This window comes from Hippocampus comes, unplaced genomic scaffold (genome assembly GCF_001891065.2).
Source record: "Hippocampus comes isolate QL1 unplaced genomic scaffold, H_comes_QL1_v1.1 scaffold185, whole genome shotgun sequence".
NCBI classification, from domain to species: domain Eukaryota; kingdom Metazoa; phylum Chordata; class Actinopteri; order Syngnathiformes; family Syngnathidae; genus Hippocampus; species Hippocampus comes.
The window spans coordinates 672,182-696,023 of NW_017805931.1; the positions used below are offsets into that span (position 1 = coordinate 672,182).

General features: G+C 52.2%; 2 protein-coding genes across 11 annotated transcripts in view; both read left to right on the top strand.

Annotated features, from left to right (window-relative positions):
* The window catches only part of myo18b (myosin XVIIIB), a 16,463-nt gene extending 1,665 nt beyond the window's left edge, over positions 1 to 14,798 (top strand). For 2 of the 8 annotated variants that reach the window (XM_019890092.1, XM_019890093.1), the window contains 41 exons: positions 1 to 124; positions 265 to 612; positions 818 to 881; positions 943 to 1,055; positions 1,130 to 1,297; positions 1,611 to 1,821; positions 1,900 to 2,042; positions 2,120 to 2,220; positions 2,517 to 2,580; positions 2,647 to 2,791; positions 2,959 to 3,129; positions 3,302 to 3,392; positions 3,557 to 3,749; positions 3,877 to 3,957; positions 4,023 to 4,143; positions 4,227 to 4,374; positions 4,579 to 4,762; positions 4,830 to 4,983; positions 5,427 to 5,536; positions 5,602 to 5,667; positions 5,737 to 5,865; positions 6,153 to 6,296; positions 6,462 to 6,551; positions 6,631 to 6,750; positions 6,939 to 7,044; positions 7,360 to 7,484; positions 7,565 to 7,719; positions 7,910 to 8,033; positions 8,100 to 8,294; positions 9,029 to 9,139; positions 9,232 to 9,336; positions 9,417 to 9,587; positions 9,675 to 9,788; positions 10,746 to 10,862; positions 10,949 to 11,032; positions 11,147 to 11,284; positions 11,550 to 11,735; positions 12,241 to 12,374; positions 12,454 to 12,486; positions 13,285 to 13,449; positions 13,581 to 14,798. The exon at positions 1 to 124 is cut by the window's left edge. In XM_019890092.1, coding sequence (XP_019745651.1) covers positions 1 to 124; positions 265 to 612; positions 818 to 881; positions 943 to 1,055; positions 1,130 to 1,297; positions 1,611 to 1,821; positions 1,900 to 2,042; positions 2,120 to 2,220; positions 2,517 to 2,580; positions 2,647 to 2,791; positions 2,959 to 3,129; positions 3,302 to 3,392; positions 3,557 to 3,749; positions 3,877 to 3,957; positions 4,023 to 4,143; positions 4,227 to 4,374; positions 4,579 to 4,762; positions 4,830 to 4,983; positions 5,427 to 5,536; positions 5,602 to 5,667; positions 5,737 to 5,865; positions 6,153 to 6,296; positions 6,462 to 6,551; positions 6,631 to 6,750; positions 6,939 to 7,044; positions 7,360 to 7,484; positions 7,565 to 7,719; positions 7,910 to 8,033; positions 8,100 to 8,294; positions 9,029 to 9,139; positions 9,232 to 9,336; positions 9,417 to 9,587; positions 9,675 to 9,788; positions 10,746 to 10,862; positions 10,949 to 11,032; positions 11,147 to 11,284; positions 11,550 to 11,735; positions 12,241 to 12,374; positions 12,454 to 12,486; positions 13,285 to 13,449; positions 13,581 to 14,634 — 6,400 coding nt within the window. In that variant the 3' untranslated portion in view covers positions 14,635 to 14,798. The remainder of the gene's footprint in view (positions 125 to 264; positions 613 to 817; positions 882 to 942; positions 1,056 to 1,129; positions 1,298 to 1,610; positions 1,822 to 1,899; positions 2,043 to 2,119; positions 2,221 to 2,516; positions 2,581 to 2,646; positions 2,792 to 2,958; positions 3,130 to 3,301; positions 3,393 to 3,556; positions 3,750 to 3,876; positions 3,958 to 4,022; positions 4,144 to 4,226; positions 4,375 to 4,578; positions 4,763 to 4,829; positions 4,984 to 5,426; positions 5,537 to 5,601; positions 5,668 to 5,736; positions 5,866 to 6,152; positions 6,297 to 6,461; positions 6,552 to 6,630; positions 6,751 to 6,938; positions 7,045 to 7,359; positions 7,485 to 7,564; positions 7,720 to 7,909; positions 8,034 to 8,099; positions 8,295 to 9,028; positions 9,140 to 9,231; positions 9,337 to 9,416; positions 9,588 to 9,674; positions 9,789 to 10,745; positions 10,863 to 10,948; positions 11,033 to 11,146; positions 11,285 to 11,549; positions 11,736 to 12,240; positions 12,375 to 12,453; positions 12,487 to 13,284; positions 13,450 to 13,580) is intronic. The other 6 variants (XM_019890097.1, XM_019890096.1, XM_019890095.1 and 3 more) reach the window with 6 other exon arrangements.
* Positions 14,799 to 15,170: 372 nt separating this feature from the next.
* sez6l (seizure related 6 homolog (mouse)-like) lies at positions 15,171 to 23,828 on the top strand. Of its 3 annotated transcripts, none has more exons than XM_019890102.1 (17): positions 15,171 to 15,997; positions 18,080 to 18,319; positions 18,500 to 18,633; positions 18,739 to 18,937; positions 19,377 to 19,562; positions 19,634 to 19,805; positions 19,868 to 20,034; positions 20,307 to 20,501; positions 20,745 to 20,883; positions 21,109 to 21,305; positions 21,685 to 21,879; positions 22,219 to 22,410; positions 22,623 to 22,817; positions 23,203 to 23,238; positions 23,300 to 23,420; positions 23,515 to 23,611; positions 23,683 to 23,828. In XM_019890102.1, the coding sequence occupies exons 1-17, from the start codon at positions 15,937 to 15,939 to the stop codon at positions 23,734 to 23,736; spliced, it is 2,580 nt and encodes an 859-aa protein (XP_019745661.1). In that variant the 5' UTR covers positions 15,171 to 15,936; the 3' UTR covers positions 23,737 to 23,828. The 3 variants fall into 3 exon arrangements, with proteins under 3 accessions (XP_019745661.1, XP_019745662.1, XP_019745664.1); XM_019890103.1 differs by having other exon boundaries at positions 15,176 to 15,997; positions 23,707 to 23,828; XM_019890105.1 differs by having other exon boundaries at positions 15,911 to 15,997; positions 18,067 to 18,319.
* Positions 23,829 to 23,842: the final 14 nt, after the last annotated feature.

The window sequence follows — 23,842 nt, forward strand, 5'->3', positions numbered from 1 at the left end:
CCATCCGGTCCCCATCCCACCGCCGTCCCTCCCAGCCCTCTCGGGCGGCCTCCTCAAGCAACTGGTCCGAGATTCAGAGAAGGAAACCAAACAAAAGGAATCCGACGTCAAAGACGAAAAACCAGTGAGCGTTTTTCAGTGTTGTCACAAGCATACATGTCATTGATAGAGCATTGCTCCAAGCCATCATAGGTCAGGGTATCAATAAATTGAGGTCTTAGCATTAGCATAACGATCGTCAAGTGTGTTTTGTTGTCGCTCCAGCAGCCAAGCAAACTAAGCGACAACTTGGTGCAGCAGTTCCTGCTTCCCGATCAGACTCCACCCATCCTGGAGGCGGAGATGTTGCTGCGAGCCGAAAAGCAAAGCCACTCTTCCAGCCCCGCCGTCTCGCCCCATCCACCCTCACCCCAGAGGAGCGCCGTCGTCCCCAATAAGACGGAAAATCGACGGGAGGTCACACCGGAGCTGTATACCCGAGGAAAGGGCGAGACTGAGGAGGTGAAGGCGAGTCTGCAGGAGGATGAGAAAGTGGAGGAAATGTTGGAGGAACGTCAGGAACCGGAAGGAAGACTAGCGGACGCCAACGTGATGGAGTTTGACAGGGGGGAGGTACTTATTGTTTTAATTGTGGGCCAAATGTTGTCATCCAGAAAGAAGGCTCTGGTCTAGAGAGGTGAACAGTCCAGAGAGAATGCTCTGGTACCAAGTTAAGTTTCTTGTTACACTGAAAGGATTTATTTCAGAGAGGTTGTGATTCAGTCCTAGTCGAACACATCAGACCTCAGAACAACAAAGCGTGTGGTGTGCTTGTCAGGTGAAGGATGTGTGGTACGAGGCGGACCCCGTTTGGTACGTGCATAAGGACGGATTCACGCTGGGTAAGTCAACCCCTCCGCAGGAGAGCGAGAATGATATTGTAATTGCTCGCTGACGTTTCAGCCACTCAGTTGAAGCCCGATGAAGGGACGCCCGACCTTCCCCAAGGCCGCGTCAGACTCCGCCTCCACACCGACGGCTCTCTGCTTGACGTGGCCGAAGACCAGATTGACAAAGTCAGTCGGATTATGCAAATGTATTATTCTCTTATGAAAGTCTTTTACCAACGCCAACCCCTGAACCCCACCAGTGCAACCCCGCCCACCTGGACCTGTGCGAGGACCTAAGTGAACTCCAGAGCATCAACGAGAGCAGCGTCTTGCACACGCTAATTACCCGCGCTAAGGCTAACATGCCGCTGACGCACGCCGGACCCAACTTGATCAACTTCTGGCCACCGCTGCAGACCCACAGCAAGGTGACGCCGCTTTGTGTTAGCATCTTAGCATTGATGTAGTGTACAGAAATGTGATGTATCGCTGCTTGTCTGCCATATTGGATGTGGCAGATCTGTCCTTTAACGAGTGTTGTCAATGTTTCATTCCGGAGAAATGGTGCTACGCAGGAGAGAATGGTGTCGTCTTAATACACGTTTTTTGAGATTTTTGAAGGTCAACATATAACCCACCTCTCAGTGCATTGTTTACATATTTAGGCCCACACCACCTCATTTTCACTCATGTCAGTGACCATGATGTTTGATGTTGGCATCCTTGTGCTCCGTCCGCTAGGCTCCAAAATCCCGGCGTGGCGAGTCATGTTGGGACGCTCCACCCGCTCTGTCAGCCCTGGTCAAGCGAGTATACGTGTCGGTGGTGGACTCCCGTCGGGACCACTGCATCTGCGCGACGGGTCGCAGCGGCACCGGCAAGACAACCGCCTGCCAGGCCTTCACTGTGGCGCTGCTCAAGCAAGCTGGAACCGCCGGACCCAACATGAGCGGTCAGTCTGCGGATGCGAACAGGAAGTGTGAATTGACAAACAGGAAGTAAAGCGCAAGCCTGCTGGGTTTGCTTCCAGTGGATCGCGTGCAGGCAATGTTTACGGTGTTGAAGTCTTTCGGCTGCGTGGCTTCATCGCACAGTGACGCCTCGTCGCGCTTCGCCATGCTTTTCTCGTTGGACTTGAACCACGCCGGACGAGTCGCCGCCGGACACCTGCAGGCATGTCACACGCACTGAAACACCCACACAGCTACCACCCTACACGTGAAGACTGACCTTGCCTTTTCCCGCCTCAGACGATGATGTTGGACAAATGGCGAGTTTGTCACACGACGGCAGGAGAGAGCAACTTCCTGGTCTTCTCGCAGATGCTAGCTGGACTTAGCACAGAGATGAGGTAAGTGCTGGCAAATACTGCCGTAACAATGATGATGATATTAATTCGACTGAGGCCAATATGACACTAATGAGGATGCTAACAGTGCTGCTGGCGAGGGTGTTGCTCACGATAATGTTGACGAATACGCTAATAGAATGGTGACAGTGACTCTAACAAGCGCAGTATCGATGCTAATGATGATTCCTACAATGATGCTGTTGTTGTCAAAAAAAAAAAAAATGCAGTTTGAGCAAAACGAACTTGTAATTATACTGATGTGAATGCCAAGACTAATACCAAGGCTTCCTCATCAGGTCGGAGCTGCAACTTCATCATATTCCGGAGCGCCATTCCTTCGGCATCGCCCCTCCTACTAAGGTACCCGGTGGCTTCATCAGCGTCGGTACCTGTTGACCTGCCGTCTGTCCGTTTGTCTGTCGTCAGGTGGAGGAAAAACAGCGAGCGTCCGTGGCCTTCACCAAGCTCCAGGTTGCCATGGAAACACTGGGCTTCAGCACCAGTGAGCAGAAGGCCATCTGGCATGTGCTAGCTGGGATTTACCATCTGGGGGCCGCGGGGGCCTGCAAAGGTAACCTCCTGGTTGCAGGTCGCTTAGGCGAAAGACAGGAAGTGGAAGTTGATTGGTCCCAAGGGAGGGAGTGAAGGCTAATTGTGTGTGTGTGTGTGTGTGTGTGTGTGTGTGTGTGTGTGTGTGTGCGTGTGTGTGTGTGTGTGTGTGTGTGTGTGTGTGGTCAGTGGGGCGGAGACAGTTTTTGAATTTTGACAGCGCTCAGGCAGCTAGCTGCGTGCTAGGCTTCGATGGGGAGGAGTTTCACACTTTCATCTTCAAGCATCACCTCAGACAACTGCTGCAAAGGGCCACCGGGAGCGCCAGAGAGCACAATAGCGTCGCCCAGGTGGAAGAGGGTGAGACAAGCTAATGTGCTAATAGGCTTGTGCTAATATTGCATTTGTGCTACCATCCAGTCCGAACAGGGTGGCACATGTTAAGGTGTTTGTGCTAAATTAGCTTAGCATTTAGTACGGGTTAGGGTTGGGATGTCGCGTGATGATCATGTGACGCCGATTTTGTGATCAGGTCCCAGGATGACGGCGGGACAGTGCATCGACGGAATGGCATCCGGTCTTTATGAAGAACTATTCACTGCCATCATGTCACTCATCAACAGGTGTGTGATAAAGTGCGTGCGTGCGTGCGTGTGACAACTAGACTGTGAGTAACCGGTGGTGTCCGACTGCGTTCAAGAATAGTGACGACAGCCAGCAAGATTCATCGTGTATTTCCAAGTTTTTCATTGGCCCTGTTGCGTTGACTGTGCATGTGTACCTGCAGATCCCTGAGCGGCCAGCAGTTGGCGCTGGCATCCGTGATGGTGGTGGACACACCAGGCCTGAGGAACCCTCGCCACGCGGCGCACCAACGAGCGGCCAACTTCAGCGACTTCTGTCACAACTACCTGCAAGAACGACTTGCGCAACATCGATACGCGCACACCTTCACAAACACCATGGACAGATACGCACAGGTCTTGCACACACATATCAACAGACAAAAAAAAAAGCACAAGCTGGCAAACACACCTAACGTTTACGCATACGCACACACATTCAGGCACCACGTACACACCTTAATGCACGTGCACGTGTGTGCAGGAGAACGTTCACGTGGAGCTGAATTGTCCTGAAGCAAACCCAGCTGATGTCGTGTCCGCCATTGACCAGCCAGCTCCTCAGGTGTGCTCACGTGCTAGCTTATTAATATGCGCTCATTATTTCACACACTGGTGCGTGCGTGTTAGGTGCGCGCGGTGGGCGACGCCCCTCGCGGTCTGCTCTGGGCGCTGGACGAGGAGATGCTGACGCCCACGTCCAGCGAGGACGCCGCCCTGGAGCGCGTATGCCGTCATTACAACAACAGCGGTAACGTGCGCAATCGTGACGATAATGATGATCATGACGATTCCAACAATGATGATGATCATGTGGCGCGTGTGTCCGTCCAGTGCGTCAATGCGAGCAACCCCTGCACTGCGAAGTTCAGCACCTGACAGGAAACGATCCCGTCCGCTATGACCTGAGCGGATGGTTTGACGTGCTGCACAACAACCCGGCAGGGGGCAACGCCGCCGATCTGCTGCGCAACTCCGCCATGTGAGTGCTCGCGCGTTCGCGGCTTGGCGTTGCCTCGGGATTGAGTTTGGACCACAGTCACATGGTCATAATGGTTTTGCGTTGTACCCACACCTAATTATGAGCGTTTCATTAGTTTTGGACCTCACTTTTGCAATTATATCAACACAGCAACAACACAGTAATGATTTCCATGCCTATAATTTCTCTTTTCTACAACTATAGCGTGCCGGTGAAGTCGCTGTTCACACCGAGCGCGCGTGCGGCCCCCGCACGCGGCGGCGTGTGCGGCCTGGAAGGCTGGAGCCAGCGCTCCCTGCAGAGAAGCAGCACCATTCGCAAGACGCTGAGCGCCGGGGCGGCGGCCCTGCGCAGACACTCACCATGCATCGCCATCAAGCTGCAAGCCGTAAGTGCCCGCCCTGAGCTCCGCCTCCTCTGCGGCCGAGGCTCTGAGTTTGTCTCCGCCCCCTCAGGACGCACTGGTCAACGTGATGCGCCGTGCCAGGCCTATCTTCCTGCAATGTTTCAGCGGCAAGACGGACACCAGCGGCGCCTTCGACGTGGTCCAGCTCAGAGCTCAACTGGAGGCCGCGCAGACTCTGGCCATGCTGCGGGTGTACCGTACAGGTCAGCGCCACGCATGCTAACCAGTCGACCACCGCGCTGCTCATTTGATATATGTTTTACATGAAAAATGGGGCGAAAAAACAAGAACCCCGCCCAAAGACAACAAAAATATTATCGTTAGCATCATTGTTAACATTTACCATCAGGGGCATTCTTTGCATCATTCATATCACACTTGTTAGCATCACTCTTAGCATCAATCATCTCAAGGATCATTGACCAATGTGCATGAAAAATGGGGAGCAAAAACAAGAACCCCGCCCAAAGAAAACAAAAATATTATTGTTAGCATCATTGTTAACATTTAGCATCAGGGGCATTCTTTGCATCATTCACTTGTTAGCATCAATCATCTCAAGGATCATTGACCAATGTGTGTGTGTGTGTGTGTGTGTGTGTGTGTGTGTGTGTGTGTGTGTGTGCGTGCGTGCATTCCCCATTAGGTTACCCGGATCACATGACCCTGAGCGACTTCCGCTGTCACTTCCAGGCATTGTCTCCGCCCATCATGAAGCGTTACGCCTCAATGTTTGTCAGCCACGACGAGAGGAAGGTGGGTCACATGACTCCTTAAATGACTTTGTCCTCCCGCCAATTCGGCCTCCTTGCTTTTTTCAGGCCGTGGACGAACTACTGGCCGACTTGGACCTCGACCCCAAGAGCATCGCAGTTGGCGCCAGTCGGGTCAGAACGCCGGCACTTCCTGTTGCTTGCTCACGTGGTTGTTTGACTTCTTGTTTGGCTTCCTGTCAGGTGTTCATGAAGCGTGGCGTGCTGCGCCACCTGGAGGCCCGGCGGGACCTTCAGGTGGCGGGATGGCTGGTCCACCTACAGGCAGCCTGCGCCGGTCACCTGGCCAGACACAAGTACCGCACGCTCAAGGTCAACATACACCTACACGCGGCAATAGAAAGACATGCACCAGTGTTACACACACACACACACACACACACACACACACACGCTCGCACAAATTAACAAAAGAACGACAGATTCTCATAACTATTGACACCCACACACACACTCATGCAAACACCCACAAACGCTCCTTGATCTTTGGCCCCCTCGTGTGGCCCTTTGGAGAACTACAGAAACACAATTTCACGAACGTGAACAAAAGTAAAAAAGTCAATAAGTGGTCATCTGTGTGTGTGGGTGTGTGTGTGTAGGTGCAGCACATGGCCGTGCGATGCCTGCAGAGGAACCTGCGAGTGCTGCGCAGAGTGTCGGAGTGGAGCTGGTGGAAGCTCTTCTGTCGGGTGCGCCCCCTGCTGGATGTCAATATGGACAACGAGAGGCTGCGCGCTAAAGAGGTACACACATACACGCACACACACACAGGAAAAAAGTAGTTACACTTCTCTATGGCTGGCTCGTAAAATTAGAATCGATTACCCGAACACAAGCGATGTCAACATGTGTCTGTCCGTGTGTGTTTGTGAATGTGTATTTGCATGTGCCTGCGCGTGTGTTTTCAGGACGAAGTTTCGGGGCTCAGACGACGTTTGGAAAAGTCTGAGAAAGAACGAAACGATTTGAGACAAATGGTCGACGCCTGCGAAACCAAAGTTTGTACTCGCACGCACACACACACACACACGCACGCATGCAAGCACACACACAATAGCGTGTTTGGCGTGCACGCAGCTGACAGCGGTGACCTCGGAGCTGAGCGACGAGCGCTTCTGCGGCGACGCGATGGGTCAGGCTCTGGATGTTGAGAGAGCAGAGAGGCTGAGGCTCAGCAAGGAGAACAAGGATCTGCAGGTGAGCCTCTCATCAACACTTGCTGTGCCCAGCTGCTTCCTGTTCGACAAACTTCCTGTCTCCCAACAGCCATCACGTTTGACCACTTCCTGTTCACTTCCTGTTCCCAGTGTCCAAACTTTTAGACCGTTTGCTCTCCCTAGCCAGCACCCAACTGACCACTTCCTGTCAATGCACCACCCCTTCAGGCTCGCCTGGACCAATACAAGGTTGCCATGGAGACACTGGAGAAAAATATGGAAGAGGAACGTGAAAAGATTCGCACGCTGGAGAGTCAGCAAATGGCAGGAACAGGTTGGTTGTTACGTCTTCTCCGTGCCCCGATTGGACGTCTTTGTTTGGGACATAACTTGAGTATTAGAAAAGTTCTTGTCTGGAAAGTTTTGCTGAGGTGTCTCTGATGGAAATTGCCGATGTTCCTCAAAAAAGACATCGATGCCAACTCTTCTTTCTTGCTAGCTGTTAGCTCACCAGCTCGTAGTGTAGAACTTTTGGGGTCCAGGGCTAAAATTTTCAAGATACTTTTTCATTTATTTTGAATAAATTTGCCGCCGTGAACCATCGGTGTGGACTGTGTCGAGTTTCGAGAGCGGTTTTGCCGGCCCACAGAGAGCGAGCTGGTCCTGCAGCTGGAGTGTTGCCAGACGGAGGTGGACTTCCTTCGCCGACGACTGCAGCAGACGGACGAAAAGGTGGAGGCCGAGCGGCAAGCGCGGCAGCAGGTGGATGCCAAGGTCAGCAATGACGCGCGACAATTTCATGGCTAATCAATAAATAACCGAGCTCTAGTCGTAATGTGTCCCGTGGCCTCCAGGTGGCGTCATTACAGGCTCAACTGGACGAGTCTAAGCGTACCGCAACTGACCTAAAACGTCACAACCGGCGCCTGGCCAATGAACTGCACGACGCCAGGGTGATGACGGACAACCTGCACAATCGGACGCACCAACTGGAACGCAAACGACGACGGTGACTTATAACAATGAGCCAATTGAAATGCGCGTTTGCCGCACTGCTCAACTTGCTCAGTAACATGTTAATTAGCGTTTAATGTTGCAACTCCCAAAAAAATGTGAACTTTAGCTTTCTAAGGCACATGCAATGAAATGTAAACGTTAGCTGTTTGTTGCATGTGCTAACAAGATGCTAACGCCCTCAGCTTTGACGGCGAGCTGGCTGCGGCGTTAGGGGAAGCCGACAGCGAGCGGGAGCTGAAAGACAAAAGTCTACAGGAGAACGCCGCGCTGGGCGTGCAGATTTTCACACTGCGTCGAGACCTCGAGGTGAGCCCGACAACACCCGCCAGATCTTGTCGGAAGACGGGCGCACTCAACGATTTGTGTTGGCAGGAGAGTCGGGCGGAGGCGTGCCGCTTGCAGAAGCAGAAGGACGAGTTGTGCAGTCAGATTCGCGACCTCAGCGTCAAACTGACGCCCGATTCGGTGCCCGAGCTGAAGAAACAAGTGCGCCACCTGGAGGGCGTGGCCGGCCAGCGGGCTGAAGAGGTGACCAAACTGACGGCCACCGTTGAACAGCAGCGGCAGGTCAGTCCATTCATTCCAGAATCATGTCAGGGTTAGATATTTGATTTGATTTGTTTGTTTTTTTTTTTTTTAACAACTTGTTGGAGACGCATTGTTGAATGTGTTTCCTCTCCACACGTGGACAAAATTGCAGTGTTTTTGCCGTTAGCCATTCTTGTGTGTTTTTGGGGTCTCGATTCCTTTCTGACAGTGGGTAGCACGTTTCTCTCTAAAACAACTTTATAGTCTTGTGACTCTGTTGTACCCTGCACGGATTCAAAACATCATTTGCCAAATTTAGCAAAGCAGCCCCACAACATTCCAGAGTCTCCCCACCATGTTTCACAGTAGGGACAGTGTTCTTTTCTTGCTAAGCTTCATTTTTTTTCACCTTAGGGCGAGTAGCGTTGGCTTGTCAACATGCAGTTTGTCGAATTTCAGTCTTGCTTTGTTATGATATTCAACAGTGGTGTCCTCTTCGGTTGTCTCCCATGAAGACCACTTTGACCCAAACGACCTTGACCTTGGAGTTCACCTTTATTTTATTTGCCGGCTGTTCTAGGCACTTTTGTTCCCATTCATATCATCCATCTCTTCAATTTGTCATCGATTCCTCCTCCTGCAGCCATGTCCAGGAAGTTTTGGCTACAATCCCGTGGATCTTCAATTTCAGAAAAATATATCGTAGCAAATTTGGAGAGGATTGGCCGAGTTATTTGGTCGTAATAACGTGTGAAGACGCTGCTACCCTTCAGGTTCAAGTGCGTGTGGAGTTGGAGATGGCGCGAGTGAAACAGATGCACCAAAAGGAGCTGGAGGACAAGGAGGAAGAGCTCGAGGATGTGCACAGGTCGTCTCAGAGACGGGTGCGTGGGCGGCCATGTTTGCACTTTGAGCACATTAGCTCCGTTAGCATCTGTCTCATGAAAACCATGATGCCGTTTTGTCCCCACGCCAGCTAAGACAGCTGGAGATGCAACTGGAGCAGGAATATGAAGAGAAGCAAATGGTCATGCACGAGAAGCATGACCTGGAAGGACTGGTCGCCACACTGTGCGAACAGGTCTCACACGCAAGCACGCAGATCAGATCCGGGAAGAGGACGAGTCGTGATGGGTCACGTGTGTCTCGCCTATCATCCAGGTGGGCCACCGCGACTTCGACGTGGAGAAGAAGCTGAGGCGAGACCTGAAAAGGACTCACGCCCTGCTAGCCGATGCCCAGACCCTGTTGGACGCCGTCCACGGCGGAGGACAAAGCGGGAAAATCAGCGACAGTGGGACCAAGGAGCAACTGGAAAGACTTCACTGTCAGGTCTGCGATGGGGCGTTGCCTGATCGGTAACGCGCTACATACATTGTGTGATGGGTATTGACGTGGATCTGGTTGTGGTGTATGTAGTTGGAGGAGAGCGAATCCCGGCGGCGTGAGGTGGAGAACATCCAGACCACCTTGACGCAGGAGCTGGAGGATGTTCAGATTCAACTAGAGAACGTCTGCAAACAGAAGTCTTTGGTCAGAAACATCTTCCTCATCTTCAGGCACACTTACACCTACGTCACATCCGCTAAGGTCGCCGCTGATAGCAGTTACGCTACCAGTTCCAGGAACAGAAACAGGACCAGTCCTAGTATCAGAACTACAGGGATACTAGCTTCATTACCAGAACGAGTACCGAGATCGGTATCTCAACAATAAGAACCATTTATAGTACCCGTTTGATGACAGATTATAGTTTTAGATCTAGCACCAGAACCAAACAGTATCAGAACCAGAATTGATCAAAGAAACAGTACCAGTGCCACAATAAGGTCTATAACCAGCATTAGTACCAGAGTCTTTACAATTTCTAGACTAGAACCTGTACCAGTACTTATTCCAGAAACAAGACCAATACCGTCATAAAAACTGTCAGTACCAGTCCTAATATCACTCCCTAACCATCAGTAATACAAAACCGTCACAATACCAGACCATTGCCAGAATAAGGACCAAACCTGGACTCGGTATCATACTGGATGCATAATATACAGTAACAGTCCCACTACTAGTTGGAGTACCAGATCCAGTGCAAATCGTAGTACCAGAACCAATAACAGAGCCAGCTGCACCAAGAGGACCATTACTTGATTAATTATCAGGACCAGAAACACATAGTACTTAGTACCATTCCCAGTACTACGAGTTCTCGAAGCAGACCCAGCTTCGTAGCGGTGCTAGCATCAGTACTGGAGAACCACTTCCAAAATGAGTATTAGAACAGAACTGTAACACCAGGACAACAACTGGTTATAGTTCCAGATCCAGCACCAGAACCATTACAAGCTGTACCATTCATAGAACCAAGATCAGAACCACGACCAGCATCAGCGCTGTCTCCTTTGCACATGTTAACATCTAAAGAACTCAGAGCCTTTGAGCCAATCAGAAAGCTACCCGACCACCAATGAATGTGAGCGTTTGTGTCTCCAGGCGGACGAGGAACTTTGCGTCCTCCGGCGAGAGAATGGCGACCTACTCAAACGTCTGGAAGAGGACCAGGACGACCTCAACCAACTGATGAAGAAACATAAAGCTCTCATCGCGCAGGTGTCGCGCGCCTGACATTTGTCGTCTTGCCTTTTTGTTTTTCATTTCACGATTATTTTTCTCAAACGTCACCTTTGTCCTTTCAGTCGTCCAGCGACATCTGTCAGATCCGAGAGTTGCAGACGGAGCTGGAGGATGTGAAGAAACAGCGACACGGCCTCCAGGAGGAGGTAGCCACGCCCCCTCCTTCATCATAACGTCATCTTCATCCCGCGGCTTCCTGTTTGTCATTAGGGCCTTTTGTGCCAAGTTTTTATTTTTTTTTTTCGTCTGGACCAACGCAGCTCCAGCAGCAGGCGTCCAGGCTGCGCTTCATGGAATCGTCCACGGTGGGGCGCAGCATCGTCAGCAAGCAGGAAGCGCATGTGTGCGACCTGGAGAACAAGCTCGAGTTCAGCAAAGGTCAAGTCAAAAGATTTGAGGTGAGCCAGTTGAAAGCGTGGCGCCGCCGTGTGGCAGCTCCACCCCTTGAACCACTCCACCCTCGCCGCCTCTGTTCTGCATTCGGTTGTTTCTTGTGTGTGGGTGTGGGTGTATACGTGTGTCATACATGATAATGTTTGTTTGTGTCTGTGAACGTGTGCATGTTTCATGGATTTGTGTTGGTCTGTTTGTGTGTCATGTACTTGTGTTTATGTGTGCGTCTTTGTGTCGTGTGTGTGTTTGCGAATGTGTCTGTGCGCGCAGGTGCTGGTGCTGCGGTTGCGCGACAGCGTGGTGCGCCTGGGAGAGGAGCTGGAGCAGAGCACCCAGTCGGAGGCTCGCGAGCGTGAGAACGCTCGTTACTTCCAACAGCGTCTTCAGGACATGCGCGTGGAAATGGAGGAGCTGAGCCAACGGCAGCAGGACAGCGCGAGACGCCGCATGGAGCTGGTGAGGCGGGCAACTTGCTGCCCGACGTATTTCCTGCCCTTCCTTTTGGACCACCACACAAACATAAACATAAAGAAAAACAAAACAAACAAACTTTCCATGGCGTCTTTGGGAGACAACGCCTGACATGTATATGGGCCACGCCCCCTTCTTGCCAACAGCCAATCACCTACCACCTGGAAACACAGCTGGTCAATCCTGTCATTGTTGAAGAGAGACATTTGCGCAGGAACAAATACACACGCCATTCCAATACAGGCTCTCAAATACACACACGCTCACACACAGAAAGACGCTTATGTACACATTCAAGGACACACACAGCAAAATTATGCAGGCACAAAATAAATACACACAAAAGCAGCCGCATGGATGCACAGAACACACACACACACACACACAGATTCTCATCCTCATTGACTGTTCAAGGTGAACACATTGGTGTTGGGTTATTGCCGTGACAACAAGAGTCATTAGCAATGACATCATCATTGTGCATCGGTAGGAGATGCAGGTGGAGGAGCTGACGGCCATCCGCCAGACGTTGCAGGCAGACCTGGAGACATCCATCCGCCGCATCGTCGACCTCCAGGCCGCCCTGGAGGAGGTCCGGTCCAGTGATGACAGCGACACCGACAGGTAACCCCGCCCCCGCCCTCTTCCCCATTTCCCCACCGCCTCACATTCCGGCCACGTCATCCTGTCTTCTCCACCTCAGCGGTCACGCGATGGCGGCTGCCAGCAAACCTCCGTAAGAGCGTATGAACGTGTGTGGGCGTGGCTTGCATGCGACTTGGCTGTCCGTCAACATGCGCTATACAAGTGTATTCGTCACACTTCAGTACCAGCCATTAAATCCTGAAAATTAGTGGTCACCAACCGCCAGTTGATGGCCTGCTACCGGTAGGCGGGGCGTTTGGTACCACAGGGCTGCGCTGAGGGACAGCCAAAAAGAAGTATATATCAAACTTTTTTTGTTTTGGGGTTTTTTTTTTGGGCAAGAGTAGTTGCTCACCATCATGTTGTTCGGCGCAATGTCCAAAGCCTGGTGAAGCCGTTGCGCAAGGTTGTTGAATAGTTGAAAGAAGCGAAAAAGTGAGCGCCGTTTACATCATACATTAGCTTAGAAGCTAGCTTGAGCACATGCTAACCGTGTGATGCTTAGGGGACTGTCTAAAACGCTTCATGTCAAAAAAAAAGGCTTAACGTCGCTCAATGTTTGAAAACTGTGCGCACATCTCTACTCATGCCCACTTCAACCTCTGAAAATAGCGTCCATAAGAAAACATCCGTAAAATCTAAAATATTGAGGCGATCGTTCAAATAATTTGAGGTTGAAGTGGGCATAAGTACACATGTCCGCATTCGTTTTACTCTGATGTGAAGTGTTTTAGATTGTCCCACACTTAGCACCTTTACGTTTTCATAGTTCCGTCTGTCATGATTTCTCGGGTCGACCGACCTCGGAGATGAGTCTGCTGTGCTCACCTGACCTGTGATGTCAGCAGTGACATCATGGTCGTGTCGGTGAAAGCTCTTGTTGCGGCAGTAGGGAATCCAGCAATGGTTCCATCGGGACCGAGGAAACGGGCGAAGGTGTCCGAGGGCGGCGAAGGACGGCCATAGGAGACTCGCGTGCCGGTGGATCGCCCTGTGGCGGCCCTCGGGGTGGGCGCCGGTCGGCGGCCGACTCCAGCAGCACATACAGTTTCCGGTAAGGCAACGTGGGAGTCGGGCATCATTTGTCGTCCATGAGGGTTGTGCGTGTTGCCATCTGGCAATGTTTGTCGGGTATCGCGAGTGTCATTTGTCACGTGAGTCGGCTGTCATTCGACGATCTCGCAGTTTGGGTGCTCGTTTGTGCAGCTCCTGTGACCCAGATGAGGATGACTCAGCCGCGGGGCTTCCAGGAGGAGGTCTGGCCCGGGCAGCATCCTCGTCTGCGCTGTCCGAGCTTCTCGAAGGACTTCGCAAGCGGCGAGCGGGCGGCGACGCGGGCACTTGTGGCGATGCGGGCAGCGCCGTTTCGCTTCCTGTTTATCAAACCACAGCGGCATGCGCCCTGCGCCGCCGGGCCTCGGCGCTCTCCCTCGCATCAGGTGAACTCCCTGAAGCTCGCCCAGGCATCCTGAAGCCGACGTCACCCCTCCTACCTCGCTCCGCCAGCGCTCGTTCCATTTGCGACACGCCAACGGCTGCCTCCTCTGCTACGCCGTTGCGCTTGAACTCCTGCGACTCCCCGGCGCCACTACCATCGCTGCCCCTCCTTTCATCCCTCGCATCCTCGCACGTCGCCCGCCAGCATCCCCCCGTCCGACATGCCTCTGCTGAGCGCTCCCCAACCCGATGCCTCCCCACCCTGGCCATCCCGGAGGAGGACTGGCAGGGACCTCAGCAGTTCGTGTCGACTCTTCAGCGATCCCCGCAGGCACTCCGCCGTTGCACGCAAGGAGGTTTGCTTTCGGAGGACGTCTCTGAGAACACCCTGGCGCCTGACGGCGGGGTGTTCCGGGAATGGCGCCACCTGGGCGAGTCAGACGCCGGGTCTGTCATGTCTGACATGTCCGACGTCCTCCCCGCCATCCGTAGAGCTCAGTCGGCTGGCAGCCTGGCCGGTTCGGTGCGTGGCGGCCGCCGGGCACTCAGCGTCCACTTCGGAGAACTGCCACCATCCACCCGGCGCCGCAAGAGCTCCGACTCGGAGTCGTCTGGGACCGGAAGCTCGGCGGGAAGTGGCGAGCCAACGCGGCCCCGACGACGCACGGACCGGCCAAGAGGAGAACGACTTGAGGCGGAGGGCAGCGAGGCCGGAGACGGCGGCGACGATGGTGGCGACGACACCGGCAGCGGTGACGTGGCCTCCGTTATGAGAAAGTATCTCAACAAGGAAATCAACTAAGCACCTGTTTGCATGTTAGTTAGCATTAGCACACGCTAGCTACGTGCTATTCACGGATATTATTGACAGTTTGCTATGTTAAAGCCACTAGCCGCAAAGTTGGTCCAAGTGCAACAAATGCATTTTCATTTACTTTGCAATAAACGTAATGCCACTTTTCACGACCTAGAAGATTGATATCTTTTTCCCCGTTCATTTTTGTAATGCTTCTATTTAAAGTGTATTATCGGCAAGGACAAACAAACTCCCTCTGTGGAAGAAAACTCTGGTGTATCCGCCTGGGTCTGCGACCTCCCCATGTGGTCCTTGGGGACTGCCAAGTCCCCATGGGACCATGTTGGTGACCCTTGACATTGGGTTTTGGCAATTGAGAGCTACTGGAAGGAAGCTTTAATCATCCGTTTGCCCCCTGGTGGTTGGCTGAGTATCAGTTCATAAGGGGCTCAATTGGATATGAAGCACAATTTGCATTTGAAATATAAATCTGGCAAACCATCAGCTTATTTTTTTTTTTTTTGTGGGTGCCAAAATTGTCATCAGGGTTCAAATTTGATTCATTGTAGAGCCCTATTTCTTTCTTTATCCGGTTGTGACCTTCGCCGTGCGCTAGTCCTGCCGCCAAGCAAGATGGCAGATGGAAGAAGAAGAGATGAAAGGGGGATTTGATGGAATGAGAGAGCGAAAGAAAGAAAGAAAGAAAGAGAGAGGATGAGGAGCGAGATGATGAAGAGCATCTGGGGGAGGCGGAGTTCATCCACATTCATTAATGATGCTACAAGCTACGCTAGGGAACTTCATGTTATCCTGCTAGCTGCTAGCACCTGCTGATAGTTCTTGTGTGCTATTTGTTTGCATGTTTCAAGGAGCGGGTTCCTCAAAGTCCAATGTAAGGCAGACAGGACCTTTTATCCTGTTAGGGCAATTCCATCTTTTAAAAAGTAGTATCATGTGGCAGCAATGTGACCACGTGACTTCTGAGATGGAACAAGAAGTGAAAAGGATGAAGAGAAACGGAGTGAGGGACGGAGAGGCTGAGAGAGAGAGAGAGAGAGAGAGAGCGCGAGAGAATACCAGCAAGACACAGAGACAAAAAGAAGGAGCTGGTGATGCAGAGTGAGCAAAAGATGGAGAGAGAGAGGGAGGGTGAGCGAGCAAGGAGGCTGCAGGAAGCTGTTGTGGCACGGGGATATTCAAGTTGCGCTCGCACATGCCACCGGAGCCTCCGCGTGTCCCGAGATTAAGACCCCCGTGGTGAGGACACCGCCGCCCTTGACGACCCCCGCAGACCCGCCTCTTGTCTTGATGTCTCGGTGCGCGTGCGTGTTGCTGTGGTTGGCGTGCGGCTGCGTCACGCCGCGTGCAGGTAAGACGCGCTCGGCTTGAGTGCGTGCGTGTGTGTGTGTGTGTGTGTGCGCGCGTGAGTGCCCGCGCGTGGTTTTACCTATCGTCTTTTGAGTGTGGGGCCGGGGGGGGGGGGGGACCCCGCTGGACAACACCGACCCCCCCCCCCTCCCCAGGCCGCATGGCTGCTTTGCTCTGCGGTGTGTTCACCGCAGCGCGCGTGCGCGTGCGTGGGACATGTGCGCGCGCGGATGTCAACACCCGCTGCGGAGTGTGTTTGTGAGCATGTGTGCGCGCGCGCGTTATCAAGTTGCTGTTGAGAGGGTACAGTCACACTTCTTCACACACAAACGCAAATCCTCCACTGGTCACAATATTAGGAACCCCTCGACGCCAAACTGATGGCCTGGCAGCCATTTTCATCATTAGGGCAAGAAATGTGTTAGACCTTGGACTGGTAGTGTCAGTCTCAGGGCTGCACGGACAAACAGTGGATTAGTCGCAGAGGATATAAAAAAAGTCTACATACCCCTTGCACATTTTTGCAACTCCACTTGGGTTATTTTGAGTTCCGCTTCTCGAAAAGCCCGCATTTGATTTATCAATGAAGTTGTATATAGGTCAAAGGTCACATGAATGAGGGGAACAATTTTGGTCATGATTTCTCTCGCTCTCATTTTTCTTACAAGATTCTGGCCTTTGAACAGGGGCGTCCAAACTTTTCTTGTGGCTTCCTTTTGGATTTTGCAAGACGAGAAGAAACGAGGCGGAAATCGTTCGGGTTGAAGAGCCTTGCCGGGTTGCGCAAGAATGGCCCGCGGCGGAAAACTTTGCATTGAGTTAGCGTCAACTTAGCGAGAGCGAAACGTGACGTGTTAAGTTAAGCTGAGGATGACAACAGCATCGTCCTCTCCTTCAGCCTAACGAGAAGCAGCCATGACTCGTGTGTTCGCGTTGCACAGCGAGTACACACGCACGTAAACACGCTCACAGAAATTGGGCGAGTACTAGCCTTATTTCAAGAAATCGGGTTCTCGTGATTGCTGCCAGTACCAGCCACCCAAACTTAAGATATCACTCTGAAAAAACATCCCTAATACAGTACACCCAAATGCACACATGGCCGAAATGGATGTACAGTACACAAGGATAATGCTACACCAGGTTTAGTGGGAGCTAGAGCCCCATCACAAATCTGTGTAGCCCCACTTAAGCCCCTTCATTATTTTGTTTGATATTCTTTAATGCATTTAGAAATTATTATCCCAGCCCCCCCATGTATCGGTCAAGCCACCGTTTAGCCCTGGGAGAGAAAAAAATGCTGAAGCAGTCTCTGACAGTACATTTTCAAACCGCGTAAAAAATGTTTACCCCACCAAGTTAAATTTGAAGTCCCCCCCCCACACACACACACCACTCCCCCCGCACCTCCCCCGCAAACCCCACCACACTAAACCCCCCAGTTGCTGTCATGGATTTGGGGGTCTGAAGGAGGTTGTGGGAGGATTGAGGAGAGTGTCATGACACACACACACACACACACACACACACACAGTTTTGCAGCGTCTTTGCTTCCCCCTACTCAGGAACTTTAGAAGCACTAAAAGTGACATTAACGCTTTTTTAAATCCTCACTAATCTCAGCTAACACACACACACACACACACACACACACACACACACACACACACACACACACACACAGCACGAATCTTTGGTTCTCTTTTGCGACCGTAATCCCCGAGAGGATTAAAATGTACGATGATGACAAACTACTTTCACTTCTTCTGGCTGTCATACACTCGTCAGCCAGTTGCCACGACGACCGCTCACAAGCGCGTGCAGGCACACACAGACACACACACACACACACACACACACACACACACACACACACACACACACACACACACTTGGATGTTCAAACAACTTTTGTGGAATCTTATATTTGTTCACGATGCCGTCATCTTCATCATGCTTGTTTGGAGAACCGTGTGTGTGTGTGTGTGTGTGTGTGTGTGTGTGTTCATAAATACTGTAGTGTCCATACTGTATGTGAATATGTATGTTCAAAATATCGAAAGTATTTAGTGTGTGTGCACAGAGCCAAGCGTGGCGAGGGTGCAGTCTGTAGGTTGGCCAGCAGAGAGCGCTCAACAGCAGGCAAGGAGCGTCTTCTCCTCTACGCCGCCTCCCTTCCATGATGAGGTGGGGGGCAGGCCCCCACTTCCGGGAACCACACTCGAGCTCATGCCCACACCAACACACGCGCCCAGCGTCGAGGATGAGACAACACTCCCTGAAGTGGACGCATCATCATCATCATCATCATCACCATCATCAGGTGTGATGTCAATGGCTGAGACGTTGGCCACGCCCATTCCCTCCTTTAGTACATTGCGAGAAAATGTCTAATTTGGGAATCACAGACTCTTTTCCAAATTCTGAATCACTGCAACAGGATATGATCGTCAGTAATATTTATATCTATCCACTCCATAAGAGCCTATTTTGGTTCTTCCAGAAACTTCCAGCTGCTCTGTTACCTTCAAGCAGCCTGAAGGTTACATCGACTCGTCAGACGCGCTTCCCTCGGCTGGCCACGTACGCTGCACGTACACCATCACCGTCTATGCGGGGTACGGCGTCGAACTGCAGGTACATGACACACACGCACACACATGGGCACACTTCTTTTCCTACCAGCGTCCCAATATTTTTGTGCAAGCATAACAAATTGTGACTGGACATTTGCGCGTTCAGGTGAAGAGCGTGAACCTGTCGGACGGCGAGCGGCTGTCCATCAGAGGTGTGGCCGAGGGCGGGGCCTGGCTGCTGCTTGCCAATCAAACTTTGCTGGTGGAGGGACAGGTCATCCGCAGCCCCAGCAACACGCTCGCTGTCTTCTTCAGCTCGGCGCGTGACGACGACGGCGTCGGCACGTTCCTGCTGCACTACCAGAGTGAGCGCGAGCGCACGCACATACAAAACGTGCGCGTCGAGACACGCGCACACACGCACGCAAACTGACGCAGCACTAAATGGCTGTTTACGACGATGCTAATGTGCTTATTACATGCAGTCAACACATGACTTAACACGCTTCTTAACGAGCTCATTAAAACTTTCATTCAGTTTGCGCTCGTTAAACGCCTCCTGTGTGTGTGTGTGTGTGTGTGTGTGTGTGTGTGTGTGTGTGTGTGTGTGTGTGTGTGTGTGTGTATACGTACGTGTAGCAGCCATGACACATAGGCTATTAAATACAAACATTAGCACTCGACAGAACCTAGCGGCAACACAACCTAACTAAACATGTACCGTAAAAGTCGTTGCGTCCGAGCAAACAAAGTGAAAATAAATGCTAATTGTTGTTTTTGTGATTGTTCCTTGGTGTTTGTCAGTCTTTCGACTGAGTTGTTTACTTCCAAAGCGGCCCCACTTTGGGGAGGTAACCGTGTTGGACCTCTTGCCCGGGGGCACCGCCCGCTTCCACTGCCACATGGGCTACCACCTGCAAGGGAAACCGCTGGTCACCTGCGTCAACGCCTCACGGCCGGCGTGGAGCAACAAGGAGCCCACCTGCAGAGGTCAGTGTCCCGAGGGAGGGCTCTGGGTTTGGTGCGCCCCCTCATTTCTATGAGTGATCTCCTCTCTCTAGCTCTCTGCGGCGGTACGGTGAAAAACGCCACGTTGGGCAGGGTCCTGTCCCCCTCGCCTCACCACGGGCCCAACTCCACACAAAAACACTCGTGCTCCTGGTCTCTAGAAGCCGCCCAAGAGCGGAGGCTGCACCTGCACCTGGAGCGCCTGCTACTTGGACCCTCGGACAGGTGGGTCAGAACTACACCCTTGGAACAACAGGAGGAAGTTGTTGATGATGTGTTCCGGTTAGATTGGTTCTGTGGAGCGGCCTGGATGCCGGATCCGTGGTGCTCTTCGACTCGGGTCGGAGCGCACATGTCCCCTTTGAGGGGGTGATCAGCGAGGGCCCTGCCGTGAGGATCCAGTACTTCATGGAGCAGCCCGACCAGAACACGGGATTCAACATCCGCTATGAAGGTTTGTATCGAGACAAACATGAGCATCTTGGACCAAATGTGTCAGAGTCTGAGACCAATATTTTCGACGAAAAGTCCACCTGCTGCCATTGATTGGGTTTCATTATTATGCTCCAGCCACAGCACTCAAGTCGACGTCCAAAGCTTAGTTTTTATTTGACTGATGGCCAACTGTCTAGTCTACTATACCCATGCAGTGCGTAGGGAATAGGTAGGAAATGAGTGACGGATTCTAAATGCAGCCCACTTTGTCCTTTTTTTGCCCCTATGCAGCCTTCGAGCGAGGTCACTGCTATGAACCGTACCTCCAGAATGGCAACTTCACCACATCGGACCCCCTGTACGGCGTTGGCGCAGTGGTCCAGTTCAATTGCGACCCGGGTCATGCCCTAGAACAGGGTCCCCCCATCATCGAGTGCATCAGTGCCAGAGACCCTTATTGGAACGACACTGAACCGCTTTGTAAAGGTGACCAACAGAAATCGAGAAAAGCCTCACAAATTAGCGTCTTGGAATGTAAACAATACAATTCATCATAGCAACTTAACCAAACTAAGTTAGCAACATAACCTAATAGCTCAAGTAACCTCACAACCAATGTAAGCTAAGAACTTGTGCCCAGCACAACCGAACTTACGAAAGTAGTAACAACACAACCTAAAAAGTACGGAGGTGCCAACGTGAGGTTTTTGTTTGTTATTTTTATTTTAGCTCAGTGCGGAGGTGACCTGAGCGGACCGGGCGGCGTCATCTTGTCGCCCAACTGGCCCGAGTGGTACGGTGAAGGGGAGGAGTGCGCGTGGAATATCCACGTTGGAGAAGACAAGCGGGTGCTCATCGACGTGCAGCTGTGAGGGCAACAACAACAACTCCTGGTTGATTGACGGCATAACTGGCTGATAGAGGGACTGACCGGCTTACTGACTGACCTTTGGACAGACGAATGGATGGACAATTGGATGGACGGAGTGATGTACAGACTGACGGACAGCATCCCGCAAATGACAATTAGCATTAGCATGCAGCATCTCTGTGAGGTAAGCTGAGCGCTGGCTTTCTCTCTGTCTGGCGCCAGTCTCAACATCAGCGACGGGGACTTGCTGACAGTGACGGACGGCGACGAGGGTGCCGCCCGCTCGCTGGGCCACTACTCGGGGGGGCGTGCCCCCTTCAAGCTCTTCTCCAGCACCCCCGACCTCAGCGTCACCTTCCATTCGGATCCGGCCGGACTTGTGCTGGGCAAAGGGGAGGGGTTCATCATTAATTACATGGGTGAGGCAGGCCGCACACAACATCGACATCACCTAGAAACCTCCAAAACCTTACAAGCAGCACCACTTGTATCTCCCCTGCCCTTCCGTACTTGCACACACCGCCTCCTCCGTTTAGCCTTGCTGTCCTGCTGAGTCACTGCACAAACTGACAAATGCGCAGATTATCTTTAAAATAACTCCGCACAATGGCAACACAAACACTGACTCATTCTTTGTGAGTCACAAACACTGACACACACACACACACACACACACACACACACACACACACACACACACACACACACACACACACACACACACACAAAGATGACAACAAAATGCTAAGTCTGATGCTAACATGCTAATACACCAACGACGCCTCTGCCGGTCCACAGAGGTCTCCCACAACGACTCGTGCGCCGACCTGCCCGAGATCCAAAACGGCTGGAAGACACGCGTGGACGGCTTGGCATTACGCGGCGCCCGCGTGACCTACCATTGCGACCCAGGATACGACCTGCAGGGCGGCGACACCCTCACGTGCCAGATGGACCTGTCGTGGAGCACACAGCCGCCGTTTTGTCAGAAGAGTCAGTAGCCGTTTCTCAATTGGTATTCTTGTCCGTTCTTATGTCCTTGCGATCTGGGATAACATTATCAGTGCCGACCTAAGTCCTCTTCCAATTTAAATTGCACTTAAAGCAAGATAGCATTGAATACCCGGACGTTGTCCTTTGCTCACTTGAGGAGTACGTTCTTAGACGGACAGTACGTGGGCAGTTCGCTTTGCCTTCTTCATATTGAGAAATGGCAACTCAATTCCTGTCTTCACTTCAGAAATTCGGCCTTTGTGTATTAGTGATGCAAGATCTGGAAGGATTTCAAACACTTCCCACGCGTCTAACCTTGTTCTTCTTCTGCTTTGACAGTCATGTACTGTTCAGACCCAGGTCACGTGGAGCACGCCGCCCGCTCCCTGTCGGATCCCAAACTGCTCGTGGGGACCACTGTCCGATACCGCTGCAACGGCGGATACATTCTACAAGGTGGCGCCACCATCACCTGCTATGGCCGTGAGCCTGGGACGCCGGTGTGGACTTCACACCTCCCACGATGTGCCCGTGAGTCACTTTGTGTTTGACGGAACGAAAATATGACTGGAACAAGAATTGGTCCTGTGAGATAGGACAGAACACAACATGGAGTCTACTACATGCAAACAACAGAACCTACGAGTGACACATGTCAGCGACACAACATAGCAATCCATATGCAAACGACTTGCTCGTGAGGGAGGTCTGTGTTTTGTGGCGCGCCGTGTTTGCCTTTGCAGCTGAGGACTCGCTGTCCTGCGCCAACCCCGGCGTCCCCGACAATGGTTACCAGCTGACGTCCAAGCGCATCTTCTCGCCCGGGGAGACGCTGGCCTTTGTCTGTTATAACGGTTACCAGCCGGTCGGTGACGTCACCATTAAGTGCGTCCAGGGAAGCCCCTCCTACTGGAGCGGACCATTGCCCATCTGCAGAGGTGAGACGGCAATCAAAGTATTTCTTGATGAATGATGAAGGGTTGATGGATTAGTGACTGTGCTGGGATAGCTTGAAGGTTGTGATTTTTTTTCACCCCCTTTCAATCCTACAAGTGGCTGACTTGACTTATGGATGAATGAGTACTCAAGTGACGAATCAGTGAATGCGTAGGGTTGGTGTTTCAAAGTAGGGTTAGAAAGTTATGTCTGGGTTTTCGAATTAGGATTAGGGCTTCAAAGTAGGCTCCCGAAGGAAAAGCCATCTAGCTAACTTCGGGATGCTTCTGTGCGGCAACAGAGGCGGGCTTAGGCATTGTGCACAGGGTGCCAATGATGAACACAAAGTACTTGACGTCACTTGACGGCTTACTCGATGTCTTGCAGCTGACCACGCCTGCTTCGCCAACCACGCTTTGGAAGGTGAGTGTGCGCGTATGCGCGGGGAGGTGCGCCCGTGTTCACGACTGTGTGCGTGTGTCAGTGTCACACGCCAGCGGCGGCGTCGGCGCGGCGGTGGACGGCAGCAGTTTGCCGTTGGCCGGGTTGGTCCTGCTTCTGCTGATGTCGGCGCTCCTGGGAGGCATTTACGTGCTGGCTACACGGTGGGAATTCCCGTCACTTTGGACGAAAATGAACGATGTTTGCGTCAGCTAACACTTCCCTCAACGTTCTGCGCATGATGTCACTTCCTGGCAGGTGCCGTCCTGGCTCCGACCTCGGTCTGCCTCTGGTGTACCCTCACCCGTACCGGCAGATCACCGCGGAGACGGAGTTTGAGAACCCCATCTATGAGGTGGGCGGCGCGATGAGTGAGCAGCTGCTTTAGCTTAGCTTAGCTTTGGTTTCGTATTAGCTTAGCTTTAGCCCCCTCGTGTGCTTTGTGCGCAGGACTCTCGTGAATATGAAGTGTCCATTTGAGAAACGCCAAAAAGACCCTGCCACACGCTTCCCGGGAGGAGGTGATGTAAATAGCTTCGAAGATGTCTTCAGATGCCCACTTGGGTGGTGGGTGGGGATTTTCAGC

Bases quoted from the DNA above. Each gene is read 5' to 3' on its own strand.
- sez6l (XM_019890102.1), top strand. From the start codon at position 15,937: ATGTCTCGGTGCGCGTGCGTGTTGCTGTGGTTGGCGTGCGGCTGCGTC. The intron at 18,320-18,499 runs GTGTGATGTCAA...TGGTTCTTCCAG, and splicing joins ATCATCATCACCATCATCAG to AAACTTCCAGCTGCTCTGTT. The intron at 21,306-21,684 runs GTGAGGCAGGCC...GCCGGTCCACAG, and splicing joins GTTCATCATTAATTACATGG to AGGTCTCCCACAACGACTCG.